The 25302-nt window shown below is 41.2% G+C and overlaps 1 protein-coding gene across 2 annotated transcripts; it reads right to left on the bottom strand.

Moving 5' to 3' along the window:
* Positions 1-1755: 1755 nt before the first annotated feature.
* Positions 1756-25148, bottom strand: H2BN1 (H2B.N variant histone 1). Of its 2 annotated transcripts, XR_500834.3 has the most exons (3): positions 24568-25148; positions 23887-24430; positions 1756-2150 (listed from the first exon to the last, which is right to left on the bottom strand). XR_500834.3 is itself a non-coding variant. In XM_073004845.1 (2 exons), the coding sequence occupies exons 1-2, from the start codon at positions 13166-13168 to the stop codon at positions 1968-1970; spliced, it is 357 nt and encodes a 118-aa protein (XP_072860946.1). In that variant the 5' UTR covers positions 13169-13279; the 3' UTR covers positions 1756-1967. The 2 variants fall into 2 exon arrangements, 1 of the variants encoding a protein (XP_072860946.1); XM_073004845.1 differs by lacking the exons at positions 23887-24430; positions 24568-25148 and adding an exon at positions 12995-13279.
* Between the last annotated feature and the right edge of the window lie 154 nt (positions 25149-25302).

Raw genomic sequence — 25302 nt, 5'->3', positions numbered from 1 at the left:
ATTCCATGAGCACATTCTATTCTCTTTCCAAAATTTCAAATTTCTCACTTCTCTCCATTTTCACACTCATCTGGATCACCATCGCCTCTCTACGAAACTGACACAGAACATTTCTAACTAATCTTCTCATTTCCACACTTTGTGATCCATTATTGACACAGCAGCAACAGAGGTCTAAAAACTAAGTGATGGGACCATTCTGTATCTTAATCTGGTATACATATGTAGAACTTTGTGGTGTGCTTAAGATTTGTACACTTTACTGTAGGGTGTATCTCAAAAACAACAACAACACAAAAAAATAAAGCCGGGTACATTGGTACATGCCTGTAATCCAGGCTACTTGGAAGGTCAAGGCAGGAGGTTGGCTTGAGCCCAGGAGCTTAAGACTAGCCTGGGCAACATAGAAAGACCCTGTCTGAAAACAAAACACCTAAGTAAAATGTCAATTCTCTAGCTAAAATTCTTCAGTGGTGTCCCTCTGTACCCAGGGAAAACCCAAGCCCTGCATCACGTGGCCCCAGCCTTTTCCTCCAACTTCATCTCCTATTGTATTTCTTCCTTGTTTGCTAGAGCCCAGCTGTCCCAGCTTCATTTAGTTTCTCCAATTAATCCAAGAACTGTCCTGCCCGCCTCAGGGCCTTTGCTCAGGCTTTTTCCTTAGCCCAGAACCCTTCTCCATTCTTAGGGCCTTCTCCTTCATGTCACCCACCCAGGCTTTCCCAGGCCCCCCACCCAGCCATCTAGAGCATGTCATCCTATTTATACCTTACGGTGATTTTTTTTTTTTTTTTTTTTTGTGAGACAGGGTTTCACTTCTATGGCCAAGGCTGGAGTGCAATAGTGCAATCTTGGCTCACTGCCATCTGTGCTTCCTGGGCTCAAGCGATTCTCCTGCCTCAGACTCCCAAGTAGCTGGGATTATAGGCACATGCCACCACACCCAGCAAATTGTTATATTTTCAATAGAGACAAAGTTTTGCCATGTTGCCCAGGCTGGTCTCCAACCCCTGGGCTCAAGCGATCTGCCCACCTCTGCCTCCCAAAGTATTGGGATTACAGGCTTGAGTCACCATGCCTGCCCTTGATTTTATCATACTATTATAATTGTCTTTTTCCCACAGTTGGGACCAGATTATACATTTGACACTTGCACACTTATTACACACGTTATTATACATAAGTGCTACATAGATAATCAATGCCACAATTCTTATACTCAAAGAGCAAGCAGATTCCTTTTGCTTTAGTTCCCATAAATCATGGCAGAGGTGCTTAAATTTTAAAAATCATCTTTCCTCATGTAGTCTAAACAATGTCTCAACACTGCCAAGAGCCATAGCTATCTACACAAGCCAGGTAAAAGGGAAGATTATGGCCAAAGCAAAGGTTGTGGGTAGGGGTTGGAGAGGCAGGCACAGGTGGATAGGGAGAAAGCCAGAAGCTGGTAGCAGTCCTCATTACACTGCAAGTTTGGACAATACTGTCTACTTTCAAGCTCCCCTCTCCCTGGGTTAATACCCCCACATCTGTGCCCTCCACTTTGCCCCCCAGTCCTTTGTGATCTCAGTTCATTCTAGTGCAGCCATCTCCACCCTCAGTCCAGAGTGGAGAGAGATGATGGCTATACAGTCTCATCGATCTAGTTGTGTCCTTCAAAGAATACAATGGGTAAGCGCAAAACAGGGGATTAGCATACATAAGAAATTAAAAGCCATAGACAACAAGCACATACACACGTGCACACACAGCATGCACAAGAGAAAATGCCTTTCCTTTATTATGTTCACGAAGTAAGCTGGAGGCCAAAAACACAGGACCCGGAGATTAGGTGTGTAGCAGTGAAACTCCTCATGCAGTAGGACAGCTTCTCAGACATCTTGTCTTCCAACCCAGCCTTCCAACACATCCAATTGTTTTGACAAGTGAGTCATTTTAACAAGGCCATTCCGAACAACTTCATTTGTTCAAAAGCTCTTCTGAGAAGATCTCTGCTTAACTGCGCCAAGGATCTCTCTGCCAGTGATGGCTCTTCTGTGGTTGTAGAAGGACAGTCTAAATGCCTCCAGGCTAACCGATTCCAGTTGCCAAGCATTCAGAGCACCTAGTGCATACAAGACCCAGGAGCGCCCGCTGAAATCAGGGTGGATCTAGGGGAGAAATAGCACAAAGGTGAGACAGAAATAAAGGCTTCCCACAGTGAACAGTTGTGGTCTGACCCAGCACCCAGTACTCATGGTTTCTATGAATTCATGTACAAGTGGAACAACATAAGCGACCTTCAAGTTGAATGATGAATTAAAAAATAATGATAAACCACCTAAAGGGGCAATGACAGGCATTTGATGAAACAGGCTGTTGTACTGTGAAAGGAAAATAAATCTTAGGACCCCAAAATACTAAACTAAAGGAAAAAGTCAAACTGGGAACTGCTTAGGACAAACTTGCCTCCCATTCTATTCAAAGTCACCCGTCTACTGAGATAAATACATATCTGATTGCCTCATTTGGAGAAGCTAATCAGAAACTCAGTAGAATACAACCATTCGTCTCCTATCTACCTATGACCTGGAAGCCTCCTCCCCACTTTGAGTTGTCCCGCCTTCACCTCAAGTTGTCCCCTTTCCAGATGGAACCAATGTGCATCTTACACATATTGATTGCTGTCTCGTGTCTCCCTAAAATATGCAAAACACATTGTGCCCCTACCACCTTGGGCATATGTCATCAGAGCCTCCTGAGACTGTGTCATGGAATACATCCTCAACCTTAACAAAATAAACTTTCTAAATTAACTGACAAAACACACACACACACATACACACACACACACACACAACCACACACACGAAAATTAACTGAGACCTGTCTCAGATTTTCTGGGTTCACATTTTGGTAACCATAAAGGGATTCTCAGTAGAGATGCCCCTGACCTTTGACAAATCTTCTGTTGGTGCTTGGTACCAGTATGAGCTAACTTTATGGCTCAAACCAATAGGACAATTTACGGAAGTCTGCGAGCACCCCCTCCAGAGAATTCCTTATCTCCTCAGATTTAGTCAAGAACTAAAGTTTATTTTGCTGTACAACTCCTCCCATTTTTTTTTTTTTTTTTTTTTTTTGGAGTTTTACTTGCTTCCAACAAGGAAGGCAAGGGAAGGCAGGTAACTCCTTTAACGGAGTTTGAGCTCACTCTCAGCAGGGAAGAAGAGTTGGAGGCTTTTGTTCCTGCTTCTAGGATGGTAGAAAGCAGTCTTCAGCCTCAGACCCATCCCGAGGTAAATAACTGAACTGGAGTTTTGTCTTGGCTAAAGTTTAACCACCAGCTGGTCTGAATTTTTTCTTGCCATTAGAACACTGAATGATCATATTGTTGGGTTTTCGTTGTTTCAGTCTTTCTCCCATCAGATTTGACCAGCTTTACCTGACTTGATTAAATCCAAGTGAAAATTCCAAATTATGGGTAACAAAACCTCTCTCATTTGACTAAAATTCCTCACGACTATAAAAGAGTTTTAAAAATGTGTTTGGTTTCAGTGTTTACTTCCTGTCTTAAAAAAAATAAAGAAAAGTAAATGAAACTTTTCTTCCACCCTATACTTCCTTTCCCCTTTGCCATCTACAGTACCAAAAAAAATCTAGAGAAGGCTTCTAATGACTTGAACCCTTTAAAAGAATTCAGAACAAAGGTGCCAGTCACCCCTTTTGGGGTGTTCTGTTTTCTTTGTTGAGTTTCAAGAGTCATAGGCAGATTTTTCTTAGGTCTGAGTATCTGTTTTTCTGTATTACATGACCTGACCTCTTTGGCTTTGGGGGTACCAGACATTATCTTGTACTGTTAGAGGATTTGACCTTGATGTGTGTAATGGCGGATGAGAACTACAAAGTAGGGATAGTTGAACACAGTTTACAGGAAATGCCCTTGGCTATTGTTTATTTTTTTCTCTCCTAGGAAGCTGTTGTGTAAGGATCCTAATTCTAGTTCGGAGATGCATTCTAAGAGGTCTTGTCTATTACTTTGTCTCCCAAAATTTATCTCGATTCGGCTTGTCTGTGTACATTTACATGAGGAACTGAACTGTTGTTTTCATAGATAAATGAAAAACTGAGTTTTCTCAGCTCTGAAGAGAAAGGGCATTTTCTCCTCCTGGCTGAAAGGTGCCCCTGGGTGACCAGGGGCCTTGTGGAAGTGTCTGGGGGTTGACCCCCATGACATACAACAACCCCACAGGGAAATCTCCAACAAAAGTTAATTTTAAAAAGGACTCATCCAGGAAACATGTATAAAGACTGATCACCCGGCATTTTGAACCCTCTCAGAAGTCTTAGACCTCTGGAGAGAGAAACAGACGTGTAAGAGGGTGCAACAACCTAGTGGTGACACATTGTGGAGTGTGGCCACAAGCAGCACACATCAACCCACCACACAAAAAACCTGAGGCCACAGCTCAGTTCCCCCTCTTCAGAAAAAAAAGTGAGAAATAATCTAAGAATGAGGAGAAAATAAGAATGACCCCCTTTCGAACACTCCATAGGTTTTATGACACCTCTACTTGCCAGAGTTTATGTAAAATGGAATATGGTCTTTGTACACATTTACATTAAAGAAAAAGAGCCCTAATGTTGACCTGTAAACTATAGAGTTCCTAAATTCTTTTTCTCTATTTTTCTTTTCTGTCTGCTTTAAATCTGCTATTATTTTTCTCTTCAGATAAAAACTACTGTTCAGATCCAACATGTTCATTTTGCAAGCTGGTGAATTTGTATTTATCTCATGGCTAAAGTTCTGAAGTAAAAACTATAGGGTGCGTGTGTGTGTATTTAAAAGGACTTTATAATTTCTATAATTTTATGTTCAAATGACAATTAAATCCATTTTAATGTCCCTCTGACACAGACTTTTACTCTCTGTAACTTACGATGTAAATTTTGCTATTAGATTTTTACCTGAGTTGTTTCCTTTAACATACAAGTTTAAGACTATTTAACTGACAAGTGCCTAAGATAATAAAACAGGTTGTCAAGAATTTGAAAGTCTAAGATAGGAAAAAAAAGTTTTTTATGAATTGATAGGAAGTACTTCTATTGGCATGCCTAATACATCTATGTATTTATGTGTTGTATATATAATATTTCACTACTGAAAATATATAAAAGAACTCCAATTGGCTTAAGAATACAAAACACTTGAATCAAATACTTTATCAGGAAAAAAGAAAAGACTAATCAAATGCTCTCTCAAGTTTATATAACAAGTAAAATCTTTAATAAACTAACTTTAACATTGTTGGTAAAGTAATATTAGAAATATCTTAATAACTGCCAACATACATTGTTGTTTGCATTTATTAAACAATTTCATTGTTATCCCTGCCAAATACTATAAAGGTGTCAAAATTTGGTATAGGGGTTACAAAACTATAAACACAGCCCAAAAACAGAATTATCTTTGCTTGTGTAGTGTAATTTTTTTTTTTTTTTTTTTTTTTTGAGATGGAGTCTCGCTCTGTCGCCCAGGATGGAGTGCAGTGGCGCAATCTCGGCTCACTGCAAGCTCCACCTCCCAGGTTCACACCATTCTCCTGCCTCAGCCTCCCAAGTAGCTGGGACTACAGGCACCCACCACCACGCCTGGCTAATTTTTTGTATTTTTAGTAAAGATGGGGTTTTACCATGTTATCAAGGATGGTCTCAATCTCCTGACCTCGTGATCTGCCTGCCTTGGCCTCCCAAAGTGCTGGGATTACAGACGTGAGCCACCGCGCCTGGCCAACTTGTGTAATCTTTAATAAATATTGATATTCATTTAATAAAAACTACATCTTAAATTTAGTAAGATTATTATAACTCCTAATCTTGTGACTTTCGATGGTCTAGTCTACAGGCAGTAAGGTTTATTTGGGGAAGGGATTGTTATCATCTTTGTTTCAAAGCTAAACTATAAATTCCTCCCAAAGTTATTTCAGCCTACACCCCAAAATGAACAAGGACAATTTGGAAGTTAAAAACGAGATCGAGTCAGTTATGTCAGATCTTTTTCACTGTCTCAGTTATAACTTTACAATGATGGTTCCATAACTTTAAATGACAACTATCACAGTTTTTATAAATAATCTAGGTAAATGACTTCTGTCTAATTTAAAATGTATTTAAAGGTTATGTATAAAACAAGATAAAAGAAACCAAGAAATAAGAAAGATGTGAGGAAAGCTATAAAAGTAAAGAGGTGTTTTTTTGTTGTTGTTGTTGTTTTTTTGGTAAGAAAGCATAAAGAGAAATAATTTTATATGAGAAAGAGTCTTGTATGGTAGATTTAGTCCTAAAGTGAAATGACTGATTGTTTAAGAAAGAGGGATGTTCAGGACAAGCCAGAAAGTCCAAACATGTCATGAACGGTCTGTGTAAGTCACAATAAGAAAATTCAGTGTTTAAAAAAAGTTTTATATGATCAAGTTGTCTATTAAAGTATAATCATCTTTCTAGAAATTGGGCTTGACATTTAAAAACTAAATAATTGGTTAGAACAATGACATTTTCTTAAGGGATTGACTTTCTCTTAATAAATTATAAGAGATTTTAACTTTTTTTAGCCCAAAGTTCAACTTTTATTGCATCTCACCGTTTTCAGTTTTCTTTCTCCTTTTAAAGGACACAAAATAGTATGCTCCTCTTCAACTCATTTTCAGCTCATAAATCATTTTTCCTTGAGTTCTGTTTATTGTGGATCAATACTAACAATGTTTTCTTGAAGGTCTAAAGGAATGTCTTCTTCCAACATAATATTCTGTACAGTATAGAAGGTCTTTTACCTTTTGGTAACTGGTCTAACAGATCTTACATTTTATTGAAACAATTCCTATGATTAAGTTTTGGTTTGCTTAGGGAAAAAACTGAGATAAATTTTTTTTTTTAAATTAAAGTTATTACATCCATGTATTTTTCTGTATGTACTTTCAAAGTACTTGTGACATTGAGTTACAGGACTTCGACTCCTGGGACTAAAAAGGACACCAAGTCCTGCTAAATCTTAAACACTGAGAACAATTAAAGCCTCATCTTCAGGCCCAATAGAAGATGCCAATTAAAATAAACTACATTCCTGAGTCATAGGGCCACAAAATAAAATTATTCAACTCCTCAAGGCCCAGGGACTATCACAGAAGAGGTGAATATGTGAGATTGTAAGGGCCAATTTTGAGAGATAAAATAAGTTCAGTTTCCCTATAAATTAATAATTAATGTCAAAGACACACTGATTAAAGACCAACACATAAGCCCCTATGTCAGATTAACAAGGTTTTTTTGAAACATTAACGGACTCCTTAATAAAAGTTATAAAAGGTATATGGAAATTATATCTTATGGTCAAGATTTAAAAAACAAAATTTTTTTTTGAGACAGTCTCGCTCTGTCACCCAGGCTGGAGTGCAGTACCATGATAATGGCTCACTACAACCTCCACCTCCCGATTCAAGCGATTCTCCTGCTTCAGCCTTCCAATTAACTGAGATTATAGGCACATGCCACCATGCCCAGCTAATTTTTGTATTTTCAGTAGAGACAGGGTTTCACCATGTTGGCCAGGCTGGTCTCAAACTCCTGACCTCAGGTGATACACCTGCCTCAGTCTCCCAAAGTGTTGGGATTACAGGCTTGAGTCACCACACCCGGCCAAGATTAAAATTTTATAGATTGCTTATAAAATTTTTAAAAACAAGGGCCAGGTGTGGTGGCTCACACCCATAATCCCAGCACTTTGGGAGGCCAAAGTGGGCAGATCATGAGGTCAGGAGATCTAGACCATCCTGGCTAACATGGTGAAACCCCGTCTTTACTAAAAATACAAAAAATTAGCCAGGTATGGGGGCAGGCACCTGTAGTCCCAGCTACTAGGGAGGCTGAGGCAGGAGAACAGCGTGAACCCCGGAGATGGAGCTTGCAGTGAGCCAAGATCACACCACTGCACTCCATCCTGGGCGACAGAGCAAGACTCCATCTCAAAAAAAAAAAATTTTTTTTTTAATTGGCTTCATACTGTTTATTAGGACTTATCGTTTGGAAAATTAAGTGTCCTCTCTCAAACAATGAAAGTTTTTGCCTTTTCTTGAAATCCTTGAGTTATCACTTTGGTCAGATGAATGACTTGTTTTATAATGACCTGTGATATCAGGTGTTTTTAACTTTTGATATTTTACAAAATTTCCAAAATCAAATTATAAATTATGTCTTTTTTCTGACCTAATTAATCCTTTAAGATATGAGGTTCCCTAAAGTCCAAAAATTAATCCTTTAAGATATTGGGTTTCCCAAAAGTCCTAGTTTGACTTATTTGATGTACAAATTACACAGGAAACAAGTCAAATATAAAATGATATTTTATTTGGGCTGTATTTATATAAATATGTTATTGGTATATGTTCCAAAATTATGGGAAATTCCTATAATTCTGATATGACTTAGTATACACTATCAATAATTTTAATTGTTATGTTAAATTATTGTGTGCCACATAAGTAACAAATTTCCTTGTCATTTGTATGTCAACTATGACTGACCTAAAACTGTCATCCACAGACAATTGTTGTCTTGCTTTGGTACTCTTTAGAAGGTGGCTTTATAAACAACTATAATGCTCTAACAGATACTCTCGAATACAAATTTCTGATAACTTTGGAGACTGTGACATTAGAATAGAAGAAAAACATTTAAGACTCACGGAAAACAGAAATGTTTATAAATATCAAACAGAACAAGAATTAATTATATGGAGTGACCTAATAGAAGACTGAAATAATCTTTTTGACTTTTTACTTAAAACTTTATTGCTGATCCTTTGCTTTGTTTTTTTCATAGTCAAGGAAACTTTTCTTTTGAGCTATTGACAACTTTTAACAATTTAGTATATGCCTATGAAACAAATTTTAAAACATACTTGTTTTTCTTTGATTTCTCCAGAATTTGGAAACTATTTATGAGTATTCTTAACTTTTGAAAATACAATTATTTACATAAGTACAGTAATAATCTATTTTCATTTATAACAGGACATAATTAGAGAAACTGGTTATTTCACCAAGACTTTGACGGGAATGGTGTGCTTTCCTTTAAAGAATCACACTTGACTTACGGAGCCAATAAAAGCCCCTTGGGAAAACTGGCCTCTCATACCTTGTTGGCACAGTCCCTATAAAGGTCTTCAGCCAGGCTGACCTATGATGAGTAAAGAATATTACTTTCTGACAGGCCCAGGAGCCCCAAGTTTATCTCGGAACCTCAAGAGGAGACGAATTCATCCAACTCATAGGTATTTGATGGTACAAATACATGACTGGGCTTGGCTTTTAAAAACTCTTATCTAAGATTCTTTCTATGGAACAAAGTTCCATCAAAGCCAATTTAAAAGCCTATGTTAAAAATTTTTTCCTACTACACTATATACAAGTAATCAGGCCAAGTATAATAAAAGAAATCAGTCCTAGCATGATTTGTCTTTAATAAAAATGGGAAAATAGAGAGAAAAATTATATTTCAAAAACTATAGGACACCTGTTATTAGATTCTAGTCTTGCTTAATGTTGTTTAATTTTTACTGTTTTCTACAGTTTAAACCAAATTCTAATTTTTCTTGGCCACAAGTCTCCAAAATAATGTTTTCCATTTTTTTCTTTTCCCCCTCCACCCTTCCCAATTTAGAGTCACTGAAAACTAAGCTGTGCTTTCATAAAGCCCTACGAACTGAAACTAGACAACTTAAACTGCGGAAGAAAATAATAGCAACCTATTTACATACATAAGCCACTTTCATATCTGCCTACTAAAGTATGGACTTCAGAGTAATATAGCCTATACCAGTTTTCCAAAATTGCTCTTTTGTTTTTGTTTTTCTCCCTTCCTCCCCCTACTTTCTCTTCATAGGACACGAGACTTCACAACCTACTAAAAATGAACTTTCCTAATAACTCAAAACCTACCTATCTAAAAATAAGCCATCCTAGCCATGAGGGATCAGACGAAACCTGAGACCAGATTAATTATCTCCTAAAATGTTTTCTCCAAAAGATTTTTTAAAAGGGGGAATGTGAAATGAAAATAAATCTTGGGACCCCCAAAATCACTAAAGAGAAAAGCCAAACTGGGAACTGCTTAGGACAAACCTGCCTTCCATTCTATTCAAGGTCACCCCCCTACTCACTGAGATAAATACATATCTGATTCCCTCATTTGGAGAGGCTAATCAGAAACTCAATAGAATACAATCATTTGTCTCCTATCTACCTATGACCTGGAAGCCTCCTCCACACTTTGAGTTGTCCCACCTTCGCCTCGAGTTGTCTCACCTTTCCAGACCGAACCAGTATACATCTTACACATATTGATTGATGTCTCATGTCTCCCTAAAATATGTAAAACCACACTGTGCCCCTACCACCTTGGACACATGTCATCAGAACCTCCTGAGACTATGTCACGGACACACATCCTCAACCTTGACAAAATAAACTTTCTAAGTTAACTGAGACCTATCTCAGATTTTGGGGGTCCATCGTACCTATCAGCAGTTTCTTGGGATGAGAAAGAAGAGAGGGAGGGGAATTTGGAGCTGGTGAGAAAGATAACCTTTGTTTGGATAACACAGACTAATTCCAGTCACTTCAACTTTTGTGGCTTGGTTTTTCCTAATAGAAGTGGAGTTAACGTCCAACACCTTCTGAAGATAGAAAACACTTAGTTTAGAATGCGCTTTCCCATGTTATATTTCACTTTACTAAGCATTTTGCTTTAACATTTCTCAATCTTCAGCCTCTCTTCCTTCCTATTACTTCCTTGTGGTCTTCAGCCAGGCTGGAAAACTTGGTTTTCCTCGGATATGTCCCTGTGTTTTCCAGCCTTCACCCCACTGTTCATCTGTCACTTCTATCTACTGTGCTGACACCTAACTGCACTCTTCAGATCCTATCCATCCTGTAAGGCTCCTCCCCAAGTGCCAGCTCCCTTATCTGTGTTCCACACACACTTACTAAGTTCCTCCTCCCACTGAGGACTTTGGCACTCTCTGCTCTCAGGCCCTGTATCAGACGTTGCTACATGTCATTAGTGTCCTTGTTTGTTAGGGAGACAGCCAGAGTAGTAAAAAGAAGCTGTTCTGAGAATCATTTACCCAAGGCTCTAATCCTAGCTCTGCTTGGACACGAGACATATTGAGGAAGTCATATTTTCACACTGCTCTCAGCTTCTTTTTGCTGTGTGTGTGTGTGTGTGTGTGAGACAGAGAGAGAGAGAGGGGAGGGAGGGAAGAAGGGGAAGATGGGGGGTGAGAGGGAGAGGGAGGCTTGAGGTGAGATTAAAAAAGTTTTTCCTGGTTCTAATAATCGAGAAATACTTTCTCCTCAACACTTTCTCCCACCACAGGATTGTGAGTCCCTTTACAATAAAGGCTGCATCATTTTCATCTGAGTTCCCACAGCAAACAAGGCTTGCACTTAGACCACTTAGACCCTCAATACATTTATCCAACCAATATCTTGCTTTATCCTTATGGTGCCCTGAGACAGTGACTCCAGCCACAGATGCAAGCCTTGGGAGGTACAAGGTGGCCCGCCAGGACCACACAGTTAAGAACAAGCCAAAGAAAGGCTAATTAGAGGGCAATGTCCAGGGAATGCCCAAAGGACTACTTAATGCAAGTACTCCTATAGAGGGCCCTATCAGCCCTACGGGTCTAGAGCAGCGGTTCTCCACTAGGCGTAATCTTGCCCTCCAGAGGACATTCAGCAATGCCTGAACATTTTTGGTTGTCACAACTGCGAGGGAGGGTGCAACTGGCAGCTAGCAGATAGAGGCCATAGAGGCCGCTTACCTTCCTACAATGCACAGAACCCCACAACAAAGAGTTAACCAGCCCCAAAATGTCAACGGGGCTACGGTTGAGAAGCTCTGCTCTATATATCCTCACTACATATCACGCACCTTCTCTCCTCTCCCATCTTTCCTTAATCCCATTTTCCCCTTCTTTTCCCAGGATAAGCAACAGATTCTAGATGATATTACTGGAATATGGAAGCTGTGGTATGACACACGTGAACACTCAAACTTACTTCCTTGTCCTGAAGGCATAAAATTCAGTCAAGATTTCATACAATCTCCTCACCTCTTTTGAATCTCCCCAGCTTTTGAGGGGGAAGACTTTCCTGATTGTTTTCTACCAATTTTGTATGCCACAGGGTGAGGTTGGGTGGGCAAGAGGAAGGAACAAGGGTGCCTACCCCTCCTAAGAAATATTAGAAATACAGAGCATCATTTGACGAAAACCGATCTATGCCACTCTTCAAAGTTACAGAACAGACTAGATGGCGAATACCCGCTCTACAAGAAAAGGAGAGGGCATTTAAGAATCAGTTTAGGCCAGGTGCAGTGGCTCATGTCTATAATTCCAACACTTTGGGAGGTCAACATAGGAGGATTGCTTGAGTCCAGTAGTTCAAAACCAGCCTGGGTAACGTAGTGAGACCCTATCTAAAAAAATTAAAACCCACTAAAACAAACAAACAAATTAGCTAGGCATGGTGGTGGTGTGGGCTTATAGTCTCACCTACTTGGGAGGTTGAGGTGGGAGAATCATTTGAGCCCAGGAGTTGGAGGCTGCAGTGAGCTATGATTGCAATAGTGCACTTTAGTCTGGGTTACAGAGCAAGACCCCGTCTCAAAAAAAAGAAAAAAGAATCAGTTTACAGATTTACAGATTGCCTGTCAACAGATACGAGAGAGACATTCATTAAGAGCTCAGGTGTTCAGAGTTGCTGCCAAAAGAAAGAAAACGAAGCGAGAGAAGACAGCAGCCATTAGCAGATCCAGTTTAGAAAAGCTGTTGGCACATAACGTTTCAGGAACACAATGTGTGAAGGACTCCTGTATCACAGTAAGTTGAAGTCAAGATCATACCCAGGGCCACTAACATGATACCTCTCTTGGCCATTCTAAGAGTGCACCAACTCACTTGCTTTAGGATTTTCCCCACGTAACTAAAATAGGCTTCCTTCCTCCTCTTCTTTCTCCACCTCCTCTTCTTCCCAGTGGCTGAGTTGGCCCACACATACTTCTTTTTGACTGGGAAATAAAGCTCAGTCTTGTTCTTAGGGAATCTTAGGTCATTTAAACAAATGAAATACATGCTGAAAGCTCAATCCTTAGGCCACTAGCTCGGAGCACTGGCTGTATGCAAGTGTATGCTCCGAAAAGGTTTTATAGGGAGGGCTTGAAGGTATGCTTTCCTAATTAAATTAGTGATCACACCTGCAAAGATGAAGGCTCTCAGAATCTATAATAGATATTAGGTGTAGGCCGGCACAGTGGCTCACACCTATAATCCCAGCATTTTGGTAGGCCGAGGTGGGAGGATCACTTGACTCCAGGAGTTTGAGACCAGCCTGGGCGATGTGGTGAAACCCTGTCTCTACAAAAAATAAAAATAAAAAATTGTCAGGCATGGTGGTACATGCCTGTGGTCCCAGCTACTTGGGAGGCTGAGGTGGGGGGATCACCTGAGCCCAGGAGTTGGAGGCTGCAGTGAGCCATGATCATGCCACTGCACTCCATTCTGGGTGACAGAGTGAGACCCTGTTTCAAAAAAAAAAAAAAAAAAAGAGAGCGAGATTAGGTGTAGACTCCAAACAAGAGAGGCTACTTTGATGCAATGGCCATTAATCTACCAGGCAACAGTCATTTCAGAAGTTATTCTTTTATTGTACCTAACTCAAGGTGTTTTTATTACATGATTCTTAGCCGCTAAGATTTATATTCAAAAGACTTGGCGTGAAACCTGGAAGACAGATTTTTCTAAAGCATGCCAGGTGAATCTAATGACCAACCAGATACGGAATTTATTTATCTATGAAACCTTCCTGAAACAACTACACAAGCTTTGGGTTGGAGTGGAGGAGGCATCTATGCACAGACATTGCACTTATGCCTTGTATTTGTATTTGCATCAGGAGAAAAACGCATCCTCTGAAAGGCAAGCATGTACCTGGTTATGCAACAGCAATTAGGAACTCGGGTGACAGCATGAACAAGAATGCCAGGAAGTCACTGTATCTACAAGACTGAACTTTGAGAAATCGTAGATAGGCCGTGAACTTCCTGCAATTAGTATATAAGCTCAGCTACAAGGAAGTGACCAGCCTGACACGAACGAACAGATAAGAGGACACCAGAGAACCAGGGTGTCAAAAGAGAGAAAAACCAGATCAGAACACTCTTTCCCCTACCACTGGTTATAAGTTGCACCAAAGCCCCGGTGAAAGGGAATGACAGATAATAATAGTGCTGTCAACTTAGGAGCCCTAACTATGTCCCAGACGCCACACTAACATTCTTTATCCCATTTAATTACCAGAGCAATGCTATGAGGTAAGATATTAGCATTACTCCACTTAACAGAGAAGGACACTGAGGTTCAGAGGGCTTAAGTGACTTGTACAGGGTCATATACAGTGTCTGAGTGGCAGAGCCAGCCCTGGAGCCTTTGCTTTCTAACTCACATTCTACCTCCTTCCAAAACTGAACACCAGAGCCCCACAATGTTTGTAGTTACACATGTGCTCTACATAATTGCTACATGTATCAATTCATTGCTACATGTATTCAAATGTAACTTATTTATAGTGTAGGTTGAATTCTTCTGAATTATTTCTTTGATACTCTGCAAAGTCCTGAATTTAAAACCCTGAAAAAAAAATCTGAATAGTGCCTGAGTTAACAACGACAACAAAAACTAAACAGAATACCTCTATGTACTGGAAAGGAACAAGTATGAAAGGAGAAAGTAGTTCCTTGTTGCCTGGTTGTGAAAACCATGCCCCCACCCCACCCCCAACTCTTACTCTCAAGTCACCAGTCTCACCTTTTAACTCTCTATTTTAAAATGCGAGTTTTATGGCCGGGTGCGGTGGCTCACGCCTGTAATCCCAACACTTTGGGAGGCCAAGGTGGGCAGATCACTTGAGGTCAGGAGTTCAATATCAGCCCGGCCAATATGGTGAAACCCCGTCTCTACTAAAAATACAAAAATTAGTCAGGTGTGGTGGCAGGCGCCTGTAATCCCAGCTACTCGGGAAGCTAAGGCAGGAGAATTGCTTGAACCTGGGAGGTGGAGGTTGCAGTGAGCGGGATCACACCACTGCACTCCAGCCTGGGCAACAGAGTGAGATTCTGCCACAAAACAAAACAAAACAAAACAAAATAAAATAAAATAAAATAAAATGCCATATATACACAGAGCATGTACGATAGAGTAAATCAGAAGGTTTTTCGTTTTGTTTTGTTTTTGTTGTTTTTTTTCTCATTATTTTAAATAAATTCAAGTCACACTTTAACAGAGTGAATCAGAAGTTTTAATGCAAATAAGTAAATACAAATTGGCAGATAACAATCAAGGCTCCACGGGATGGCACTCTTCACGTGGAACAGGGAAATGGGAAGAGTTGTGCCAGGAGGGATGTAAACCAGGGCTGTATGTCAGGAAGATGCCGGAGAGCACTCGGGGAATGGGAAGAAGAAATGTGATGTGGCAGTGAGGGTGTAGCATAGAGGGCCTTCACTCATTCAAATATTTTCAAGAAGGCCAGGTGCAGTGGCTTATGCTTCTAATCCCAGCATTTTGGGAGGCCAAGGCAGGAGGATTGGTTAAGCCCGAGTTTGAGACCAGCCTGAGCAACATAGGAAACCCTGTCTCTACAGAAAAATTTAAATAAATAAATAAATAAATAAGCCAAGCATGGTGGCACGTGCCTGTAGTCCCATATAGTCCTAGCTACTCAGGAGGGTAAGGTAGGAGAGTTGTTTGAGCCCAGGAGTTTGAGGCTGCAGTGAGCTGTGATGGCACCACTGCACTCCAGTCTGACAGAGCTAGACTCTGTCTCTTATTTTAAACACACACACACACACACACACACACACACACACACACAGAGGAAATTTTGATCCCCTACTAAGTGCAAGGCCCAGGGCTATACATGTAAATGGTAATAAATCAACAACAGGAATCATAAAACTCACATCGAGTAAAATCACAGGGTGATCAGAGACTCACAGGCATCAATTAGAAATCTCAGTCTGCTAAAAAGGGCATGCCACAAATTATCTGCTTCTAATAACTCCCTATTCTGAAGATAAAAGCAGCAATTGCACTAATAGCAATGCTAGCTTGTATTTACTGAGTGCTTACTGCCCACATTAAATTACACAAAGCACTTTATAGATGTCACCTCACTTCACACTTGGAGGTGGGTTTTTCTCATCTTTATTAAAGGTGAGGAAACTGAGGCTTATGCAAATGAGCTAATTTGTTCAAGGTCATACAGACCTAGCACTTGAACTCCAGTGTATGACACCAAAATTCCTCTCAATATTTCCCCAAGTTTGGTTGGCCCCCTGCCCACCTGCAGCAGAATCTCCTCAGTTGCTTATTAAAATTCAGATCTCTAAGCCTCTGGTGCAGGTACCTAAAGTTTGGGTACCACTGTGCCACCACTGCCTCCTGAGTACGGGGAGGATGCTACTCTGAACCGAATCCTATTCAGTTCAGGAGAGCTAAGTAGAGACTTGGAAAGGATGAGAACACTAAGAGAAAGTGACATTGTGAGGAGACAAGCAAAGTCAGACTGAGACATTGAGACGCTGGACCTCAAAAAGATCAGTGAAATCAGAGTTGGAATTTTATGGACAGAAACCCTAAAGACATGTCAACTGGAGAAAAGTAGGAGGCTCCTTTCTACCTGGCCCTGACCTTGGCCCCCCAACTTGATTACAATTCACTTCAAGCTGGTCCTACCTTGGTGGCATATCAACTCCAAAGGACAAGTCAAGCTCATAAATAGGGATAATGAGGAAAACGAAGATGGGACAGTTGGGAGATGGTTGGCATACAGGGCATGGAGCGAGTCTGGGCAGTGGTTCAGCACTAAGAGTGAGTGAGCTGTTTGTTTGTTCATTTTGTTTTGAGATGGAGTCTTGCTCTGTCGCCCAGGCTGGAGTGTAGTGGCACGATCTTGGCTCACTGCAACCTCCGCCTCCAGGGTTCAAGTGATTCTCCTGCCTCAGCCTCCTGAGTAGCTGCGATTACAGGCATGCAACACCATGCCCAGCTAATTTTTGTATTTTTAGCAGAGACGGGGTTTCACCATGTTGGCCAGGCTGGTCTCGAACTCCTGACCTCGTGATTCACCCGCTCGGCCTCCCAAAGTGCTGGGATTACAGATGAGTGAGCTGTTTTTATGTAGATATATCTTCTGGGCATGAGGGAAGCCTAATGAGGCAAATGTCCCAGGTAGGTGCAGACATTGTGGCATATTACAGAGGGGATTCAGGCATTGGATGGGATATTGGGTTACATGACCTCTGGGATCTCCTAGATTGAAATTTTCCCCTGTATAATTTATTTGGGGTTCAGGTTGTCAGATCTGGATATAAGCCTGGCTCATATTATTTATACCTCTAGATATTCTGAAGAATTAATCCAGTTGATTGGAAAAAGTCAGAGGGTCATGCCGTGCATTTTAATTCAGGATCTTAACCCTAGCAGATGGATACTGCTGCAGCTTACCAGTTGAAAGACTGAGAAACTCTAGATAAACTGAGAAACTCTAGATAAATTAACTAGATAAATAAACTCTAGAAACTCTAGATAAATTCCTCTAAAAACTCTAGAGGAAAGCGGTTTGGGGGAGCAGATTATCCATCACCCTAAATATGATGTTGCACTCTTCCTGGAATGTCAATTCTGCAGATACTGACCCAATGTGAATGCTAGATGAAACTAGTACTAACTAGTACTAGGTATTTGATATTGTAGTCGTTGTTGTAGTATCTAGTACTATTTATTACTATCATATCTTGCACTAGTTACTAGATATTGTTGGGTTTGGAAGAAAACCATTCCAATACCTTTCTTCCCTCCAGCTGACAAAGTAGCAAAGTACTTGGAATTGGAATGGTTTTTTCTTCCAGTCCCAAGAATATCTCCTCTTTAACTTCTACTCTAAGCTTTTAGGAGAAAAAGGGGACAGAGAAAAGGAAGACATCATCCCAATATTTAGAAAAGGGAAAGGAACAGAAGTTCTGGGGTTACCCAGAGAAGATCTAGGGTGTTGCTCTCCCTCACTTCTCCTTACCTTACCTCCTGAACTTCGTCTCATGAAATACAATGTCTTTTTTTTTTTTTTTTTGGAGACAGAGTCTCACTCTGTCACCCAGGGTAGAGTGCAGTGGTCCGATATTGGCTCACCCGGGAACCTCTGCCTCCTGAGTTCAAGCAATTCTCCTGCCCCAGCCTCCCGGCTCTATCTCTTAATTGAATGTCCATGTTGGGTAGTGGGAACTACCCATTACATGACCCAAACCAGATATTTTGAGTTCTGGTCTCAGCTCTACCATTGCCTCACTTCGATCTAGTTAGTCAGCCACTCTTCCTGGGACTCAGTTTGTCCATCTATAAAGAAGGATGTTTGATATGACCAAACATCCTCCTTTATATATATCATCATACTTAAACATGTTTAAGTAACAACATTCTAGTCCTTAGAATCTTGCTACTTAAAGTGTGGTCTCAGAACCAGCAGCATCAGCATCAATTGGGAGCTTATTAGAAAAGCAGAATTTCAGGACTGGGACCTACTAAATCAAACTCTGCATTTTGACAAGATCCCTAAGTGATTTTTTTGTTTGTTTGTTTTTGGTTTTTTTGAGACGCAGTCTTGCTCTGTCACCAGGCTGGAAAGGAGTGGCACGATCTCGGCTCACTGCAACCTCCGCCTCCCGGGTTCAAGCAATTCTCCTGCCTCAGCCTCCTGAGTAGCTGGGACTACAGGCACCTGCCATCATGTCCAGCTAATTTTTGTATTTTTAGTAGAGATGGGGTTTCACCATGTTGGCCAGGATGGTCTCGATCTCTTGACCTCATAATCCACCTACCTCAGCCTCCCAAAGTGCTGGGATTACGGCATAAGCCACTGCGCCTGGCCCCCTAAGTGATTCTTCTACACTTTAAAGCTTGAGACATCCTGCCTTAAGACACCATCAATCCATGAATAGATTGTGGTATGTCTTTTTGTTTTCCCTCTCATGGGTTCCTATCATACTCTCAAACTTTCTAGCTCTAGGACTGCTTCCAATGGCCAGAATTACTTGAGATTTAGTGATTATCTGGTTTGGGGCTTAAGGAAAGGTCATATGGCCCTTGAAATGGAACAATACATCTACACACATCCATTTACTAATTAACTTGCTAATTAATTCACCTACTCTACTCCAGAAATACCCGTTGGGTACCAGGCACAGCTTGAGGGGTTGTAGATATGAGGATGAGCTGGGCACGGCACCTGTCCTAGACAGTTTAGGGATATGCCTGAACAGCCAACTCCAACAAAGCGTGATAAACACTTCCATAATTACTAAAAAGATGCATTCCCTTTCAATGTTTATAGTCAGAAACTACGTCATAGCTAGCAGGAATCATTCTGGAAGCAGTTCCAGGTTGTCCGCCTCCACCCTCTGATTCTATCTTTCCTGTGGCCTTACATCTGTGGCTTGTCTGCCCACACAGGGGGATGAGTTATTGGGACAGTCCCTGTCTGGTGACTCACAGGATACTGACGGTAATGGCTTGCTGCAATTCTTCTCCATTCCATAACAATCAGGAATTGTGGTGTGATCTTTCCCTTAGCTCAGGAGTCCTTAACTTGGGGCCCGTAGAAGAGAGGTTACTTCCAGGGGTGGAGGTGAAGAGGTGGCCCACGTGCAAACTGTTCTGTGTATGTGCTTAATATATGTGTCTCAAGAGAAAAAGTCCACAGGTGTTTTTTGTTTTGTTTTGTTTTGAGACAGAGTCTCGCTCTGTTGCCCAGGCTGCAGTGCTGTGGCACGATTTCAGCTCACTGCAACCTCTGCCTCCTGGGTTCAAGCAATTCTCCTGCCTCAGCCTCCCAAGTAACTAGGACTACAAGTGGGCACCACCATGCCCAACTAATTTTTGTAATTTTAGTAGAAATGGGGTTTCACTATGTTGGCCAGGCTGCTCTTGAACTCTTGACCTCATCATGATCCACCCGCCTAGGCCTCCCAAAGTGCTGGGATTACAGGCGTGAGCCACTGTGCCCAGCTGGAAGTCCACATGTTTTTATTAAAGGATGATGAAACCTAAAATTGAGAAGCAGTACCTTGCTACTCTCCTCTTGCTACGGACACCCTTGTAGTAGTAGCTCCTTCCTTCTCTTCCTCCTCTATCTCCTCCCCTCTTCAGCTGACATCTCCCAACTCCCTCTGTGCTTAGCTTGATTAGTTAAAAGGAACTCTGTCTGTGGTATCACAGTCACTCCTGTCCCCAACTCAACACCATCACAGGTAAGCACAGCTGGATCACAGGAACGATGGGGAAAAAGAAGTCTCTAGAACTCCAAGCCAAGTCATTAGCAATTGGCTGGCTAGTCTTCTGTCTTTAAGAGTTAGAGGTGAGAAGATGAACTTTAAAAATCACTTTTTGGGCTTTCAGGATGGTTTAGGGTAGTGATCCCTGCCATGAAAACTCCCTTTCCTTTGTCCTGTGAGATGTCTATATTGTCAGTTGGAGGGTTAGGGGAGAGACGGGACTCTACAGGTGGGTAAATTCATCAATGACATCAGAGAGCCAACTGTCAGGTCTCTTTATACTTAAATAATTTTTAGGCTTCAGAAACCATGAAAAGTACATATGCTATTTCTGATGTATCATTCTTAGTTCAAATCCAGGCTCATGCAGTAAAGAGAAGGAGGTATGTTTTGGATATTTTCTAAGGCAGAGTTCCAAATCATTTCTCTATCGCTGTAAGTACATAATGAGGTTATTTTGCAAGAGACATTTGCCTTTCTACTTCTGCTCTGTGATAATATGGGATTATAAAATAAATTTATAAAATGCCCTTAGAATATGCTGTGTGACTATTGTTGTCGTCGTTGTTGTTTTCCTAGCCGTCCTGTTTCTATCTTGCCAGACTCATGCTGAAAGAGTCGTCTGGTAAAGGGAGGGAGGGCAGGGCAGCCCAGAAACATTCTGGGAAAGTTGAAAGGGAATAAACATTTGCGGTGGAAAATTCAGGGTTGATTTTCGTGGATCATCAAGAGTAGACCCTCTGCAGCCACTGGTAACTACTGAAGGGTTTTTGGAACAGCAGCTTTTGGTCAGTGTGAACACACAGTGTGCAGGCCTGGCCCCAGGGGAGAAACAAACACAGCCCTGAGATCTGCTTCCGGGGCAGGAGATGAGACTGAGGTTAATGTTGTACAATGACTAATTTGCAATGCAGAAAATCTACCAACGGGGATGGATTTACAGTCTCACATTTTATGACCCATAGGTTCATAGACCATTTCATATTCATTTATCAAGCAAGTGTTTATTAAGCACTTCATCTCTTAGGCACTATGCTAGGAGGTGCCAGAGTTACGTTTACATCAAAAAACAGAAAAGACAGCTTCCAGCCCTCATGGCCCTTACAAACAAGTGAAAGAGATGGACAATAGGCTCAAGGGCATTTAGTGCTGTAATGGGGGCAGCACTTCCAGGATGCTGTATGAGAGGAGGAACAGCCAATTCTGATTTAGGAGATTATGGAAGATTTCTTGGAGGAAGTGATGTTGAGACTGAGAACGGAGGGATGAGCAGAAGTTAGCTAGGTCATAGGAGTAAGGGGTGGGGTGGCAGGGAGAATTTCAGGCAGAAAACAGGATGTACCTTCTCCAGGGTATATGGATATATTTGACATCTAATTATTTTTGTTTTTAGAATTACCTGTTCAGTGTTTATAATCTCCTAGCACATCTATGCCAAACAGAGCTAAGAAGTACCCTGGACCAGGGTTTTCAAAAATATCTGCTGGTTCTTCAGTTCTGGAAGGTTTGCAAAATTCTGATGTGACTTTTATTTCTAAGTGCTATTTAATTTTTTAAAGTAAAAAAATTTATTTTAGGACAGTTTTAGATTGCTATTTAATTTTTAAGTTTAAATTTCAAGCCGAGTATGGTGGCTCACACCTGTAATCCCAGCACTTTGGGAGGCTGACGTGGTCAGATCATGAGGTCAGGAGCTTGAGACCAGCCTGACCAACATGACGAAGCCCCGTTTCTACTAAAAATACAAAAATTAGCCGAGCATGGTGGCACACGCCTGTAGTCCCAGCTACTCAGGAGGCTGAGGCAGGAGACTTGCTTGAACCCTGGAGGTGGAGGTTGCAGTGAGCCAAGATCGTGTCACTGCACTCCAGCCTGGGCGACACAGCGAGACTCTGTCTCAAAATAAATAAATAAATAAATAAAATAAATTTCAAACTAATTTCAAAGTTACAGAAAAGTTGTGAGGATAGTACAAAAGAAAATCCCCTCAAAAGTCCCATGTATTTTTAGCGACTTTACCAGTTGTTAGTATTTTGCATCATTTGTTTTAATCATTTATATGTCTACCAACATATATCCATACCCTCCTTCCACCTCCTCATCTCCTTATTATTATTTTTATTGTTCTTGCCAAACAGTTTGAGACATCATTTTACTCCTAAATACTTTAGCAGATATATGCTAGAAACAAGGACATTATCTTGCAGAATCCCAGTAAAATGATCAAGTTCAGAAAAACTAACATTGATACTATTCTACTATCTAACATCGAGTCCATATTTGAATTTCACCAATTATCCTAATAATGTCCTTTACACTTTTCTGGTTGGAGATCCAGTCCAGAATCACACATTGCCTTTAACTGTGATGTGCCTCAGCCTCTTTGTCTTTCACACCATTGATATTTTTGAAGAATACAGGTCAATTGTTTTGTAGGATGTCCCTTAATGTGAGTTTGTTTGATGTTTCTTCATGATTAGATTCCATTTATGTATTTTTAGCAGGTCAATGATACGTGTCTTTTTCAGGAGATCACATCAGGAGGCTCATGGTGTCTGTGCGTCTCATGATTGGGGATATAAACTTACTTGTTTTATTTTTAGTATATTTTAAACTGTAACAAAAACATGCATCTCCAAATGTGTTTCTACTCAAATTTTGTCACAGAGAACGTGCATAATGAGCTAATCTGCTCTAGGTTACCTCGATTGAATACAGACCTCAGCATTCTGTCTCTCCTGCCAGCTTTGCACATACCTGAATTTTGCTCAAGTGTGTCATTGATTAATAAGGTTGTAACTGCACATTGGCCTAGAAATGCTGAATGTAAAGTTGTACAGGTAACAAATTACTGCGTAGTTATACAAACCAGAATTTCCTTGACACTGTACAATAAAAACAACATACAAAAGTAAACTGGAATCCTGAGGCTAATAGTGAGCCCCATTGAAAGATGTGGGTTCATCAAGAGAGCATCAATGCCTAATTTTACATTAATTTGGACTTAAGAAATTAATAAAATACCCTTTGCATATGTTGTATATGTGTTTTATATGTTGGGTTCCTATATAAGATGTTGATTAAAATCAGGATCTCTTACTTTGGCCATTTGGAAACCACATTGTATCCCACCATAGCTCCTACCCACTGTACAATTTCTGCAACCCTCTCAGTCTGCAAGCCTTAATGTTTCTTTTCCTGGAACCTGGGATTTTGCCCTAATTTTTAACACCCACAAGGGCTCAGGGAACACACACATGTAATTTACCAATAGGTTTTGGGGTGTGGTCCCTGGATACTCTAAAGTCACACAGTTCGAGATTTCTTTCTTTCCGTTTTGAAGTTCAGTTCTGCTTATGTTTAAACATGCCAATACAAACATTAGGAATACAGCCATACCCTATGCAATAACCTACTTAGCCACTGACCAACATCTCCACAAATGACCCAACCATAGGTCAGTCCTACCTTATTCCAGAGCTTTTATTCCACGAATGAGGACACTGAGATCCAGACAGGTGGATCTCCTCCTTCTGAAGGACAGCTGCTAACGGTAGTCAGATGCAGCCCAGCTCTGCTGGTGCCAGGGGTTGCGGTGGTTTTCTGATGTCAAAGGCAGTCCCTCAGGAGGTGACAAAGCCACTTTCCTTTCTCTTGGCAAGCGTGGGTGGCTGGCAGCTGAAGCAGGCCTTGGGCAAGGTCCTTCAGTCTGGTTTACTCATCTCAAACTCATGCAGAGTTGAAGCCCAGCCAGGTCCTTGGAGGCCTCTAGATTTCCTAGTAGATTTTGTAATAGAAGATGTCCTAACAGAAACACAGGACTGAATAAATGTAGATACCTTAGAAAGTCATTTATTTATAAAAATAGCTGGGCATGGTATCATACACCTGTAGTCCTAGCTGCTCGGGAGGTTGAGGCTGGAGGATTGCTTGAGCCCAGGAGTTTGAGGTTGCAGTGAGCTGTGATTTCACCATTGCACTCCAGCCTGGGTGACAGAGGGATAATTTGTCTCTAGAAAAAGAAAAAAAAAAAAAAAAAGAAAGAAAAGAAAGTCATTTGTAGTATATTTTCTTTGGGAAAACTCATTCTAAGTTCAAAAACAATTTTCCAAGCTCAACCAATGTGTCAATAAATTGGAGACTACTTACAACTCACTTCATTCCATTGAACCAATATGGATTTCATATTTATATATGCAAAGTAGTACAATAGCTATTTGGTGGATGCCCAAAGGATAGTCCCATGCTCAAGTCATCTGCAATAATCCTGGAGAGATGATACATAGATATATTAAAAACTTAATAATCATATAAGGTCATGTCTGATGACATGCTTGGATGAGTGGAAGAGAAAATGGGCCACTGGAGATTGGAGGTAGTCAGACGTGGTTGAACGCTGCGGCTCCTAAGTCAAATGACCTGCGTGAAACCGCAGCTGCTCCACTTCCTAGTCGTGTGGCAAGTTTGTTAAAAGTTCTCTAAGGCGCTGAGAACAGCTCTGGGCATTTTTGGTGCCTCCAAAATGTTAGCCATTATTATTATTTTTCAGTCTGTGCTTGAACCACCACTTCAAAAATGGGCAGGGTGTGAGTAGAGAGGCGGGAGTGGGTTTTGGAGCAGGGTGACAGAATCATAATGAATTGTCCTCGCGAAAAGCTCCACGAACTACTTTTCTAACTTTGTTAGCAGCTACCAAGTGTGCGCGGCAGGCGGCCATCCTCTTGGCCGCCTGAGATCCCAGCGCCTGTCCCCAGGGGGCGCTGCCGCCCAGCTACCGCCGCCCGGCCCAGCGCGCGTCCCCGCCGCCCACCCGCGCGTGCGCGCCGCCCAGGTGAAGAGGCGGTGGCCAGGGCCGCGGCTGGGGCGGGCTCCTCAGTGGGCCGG

Source organism: Chlorocebus sabaeus, chromosome 16, assembly GCF_047675955.1.
Source record: "Chlorocebus sabaeus isolate Y175 chromosome 16, mChlSab1.0.hap1, whole genome shotgun sequence".
Taxonomy (NCBI): Eukaryota; Metazoa; Chordata; class Mammalia; order Primates; family Cercopithecidae; genus Chlorocebus; species Chlorocebus sabaeus.
This window is presented reverse-complemented; position numbering and strand designations above follow the sequence as displayed.

What these genes read in the sequence shown, in the direction of transcription:
- H2BN1 (XM_073004845.1), bottom strand. Translation starts at nt 13,168, where the DNA reads ATGTATTTCATTTGTTTAAATGACCTAAGATTCCCTAAGAACAAGACT. An exon ending in TGGGGAAAATCCTAAAGCAA is followed by an intron (nt 2,151 to 12,994) that starts GTGAGTTGGTGC and finishes TTTCTCCCCTAG; the next exon opens with ATCCACCCTGATTTCAGCGG.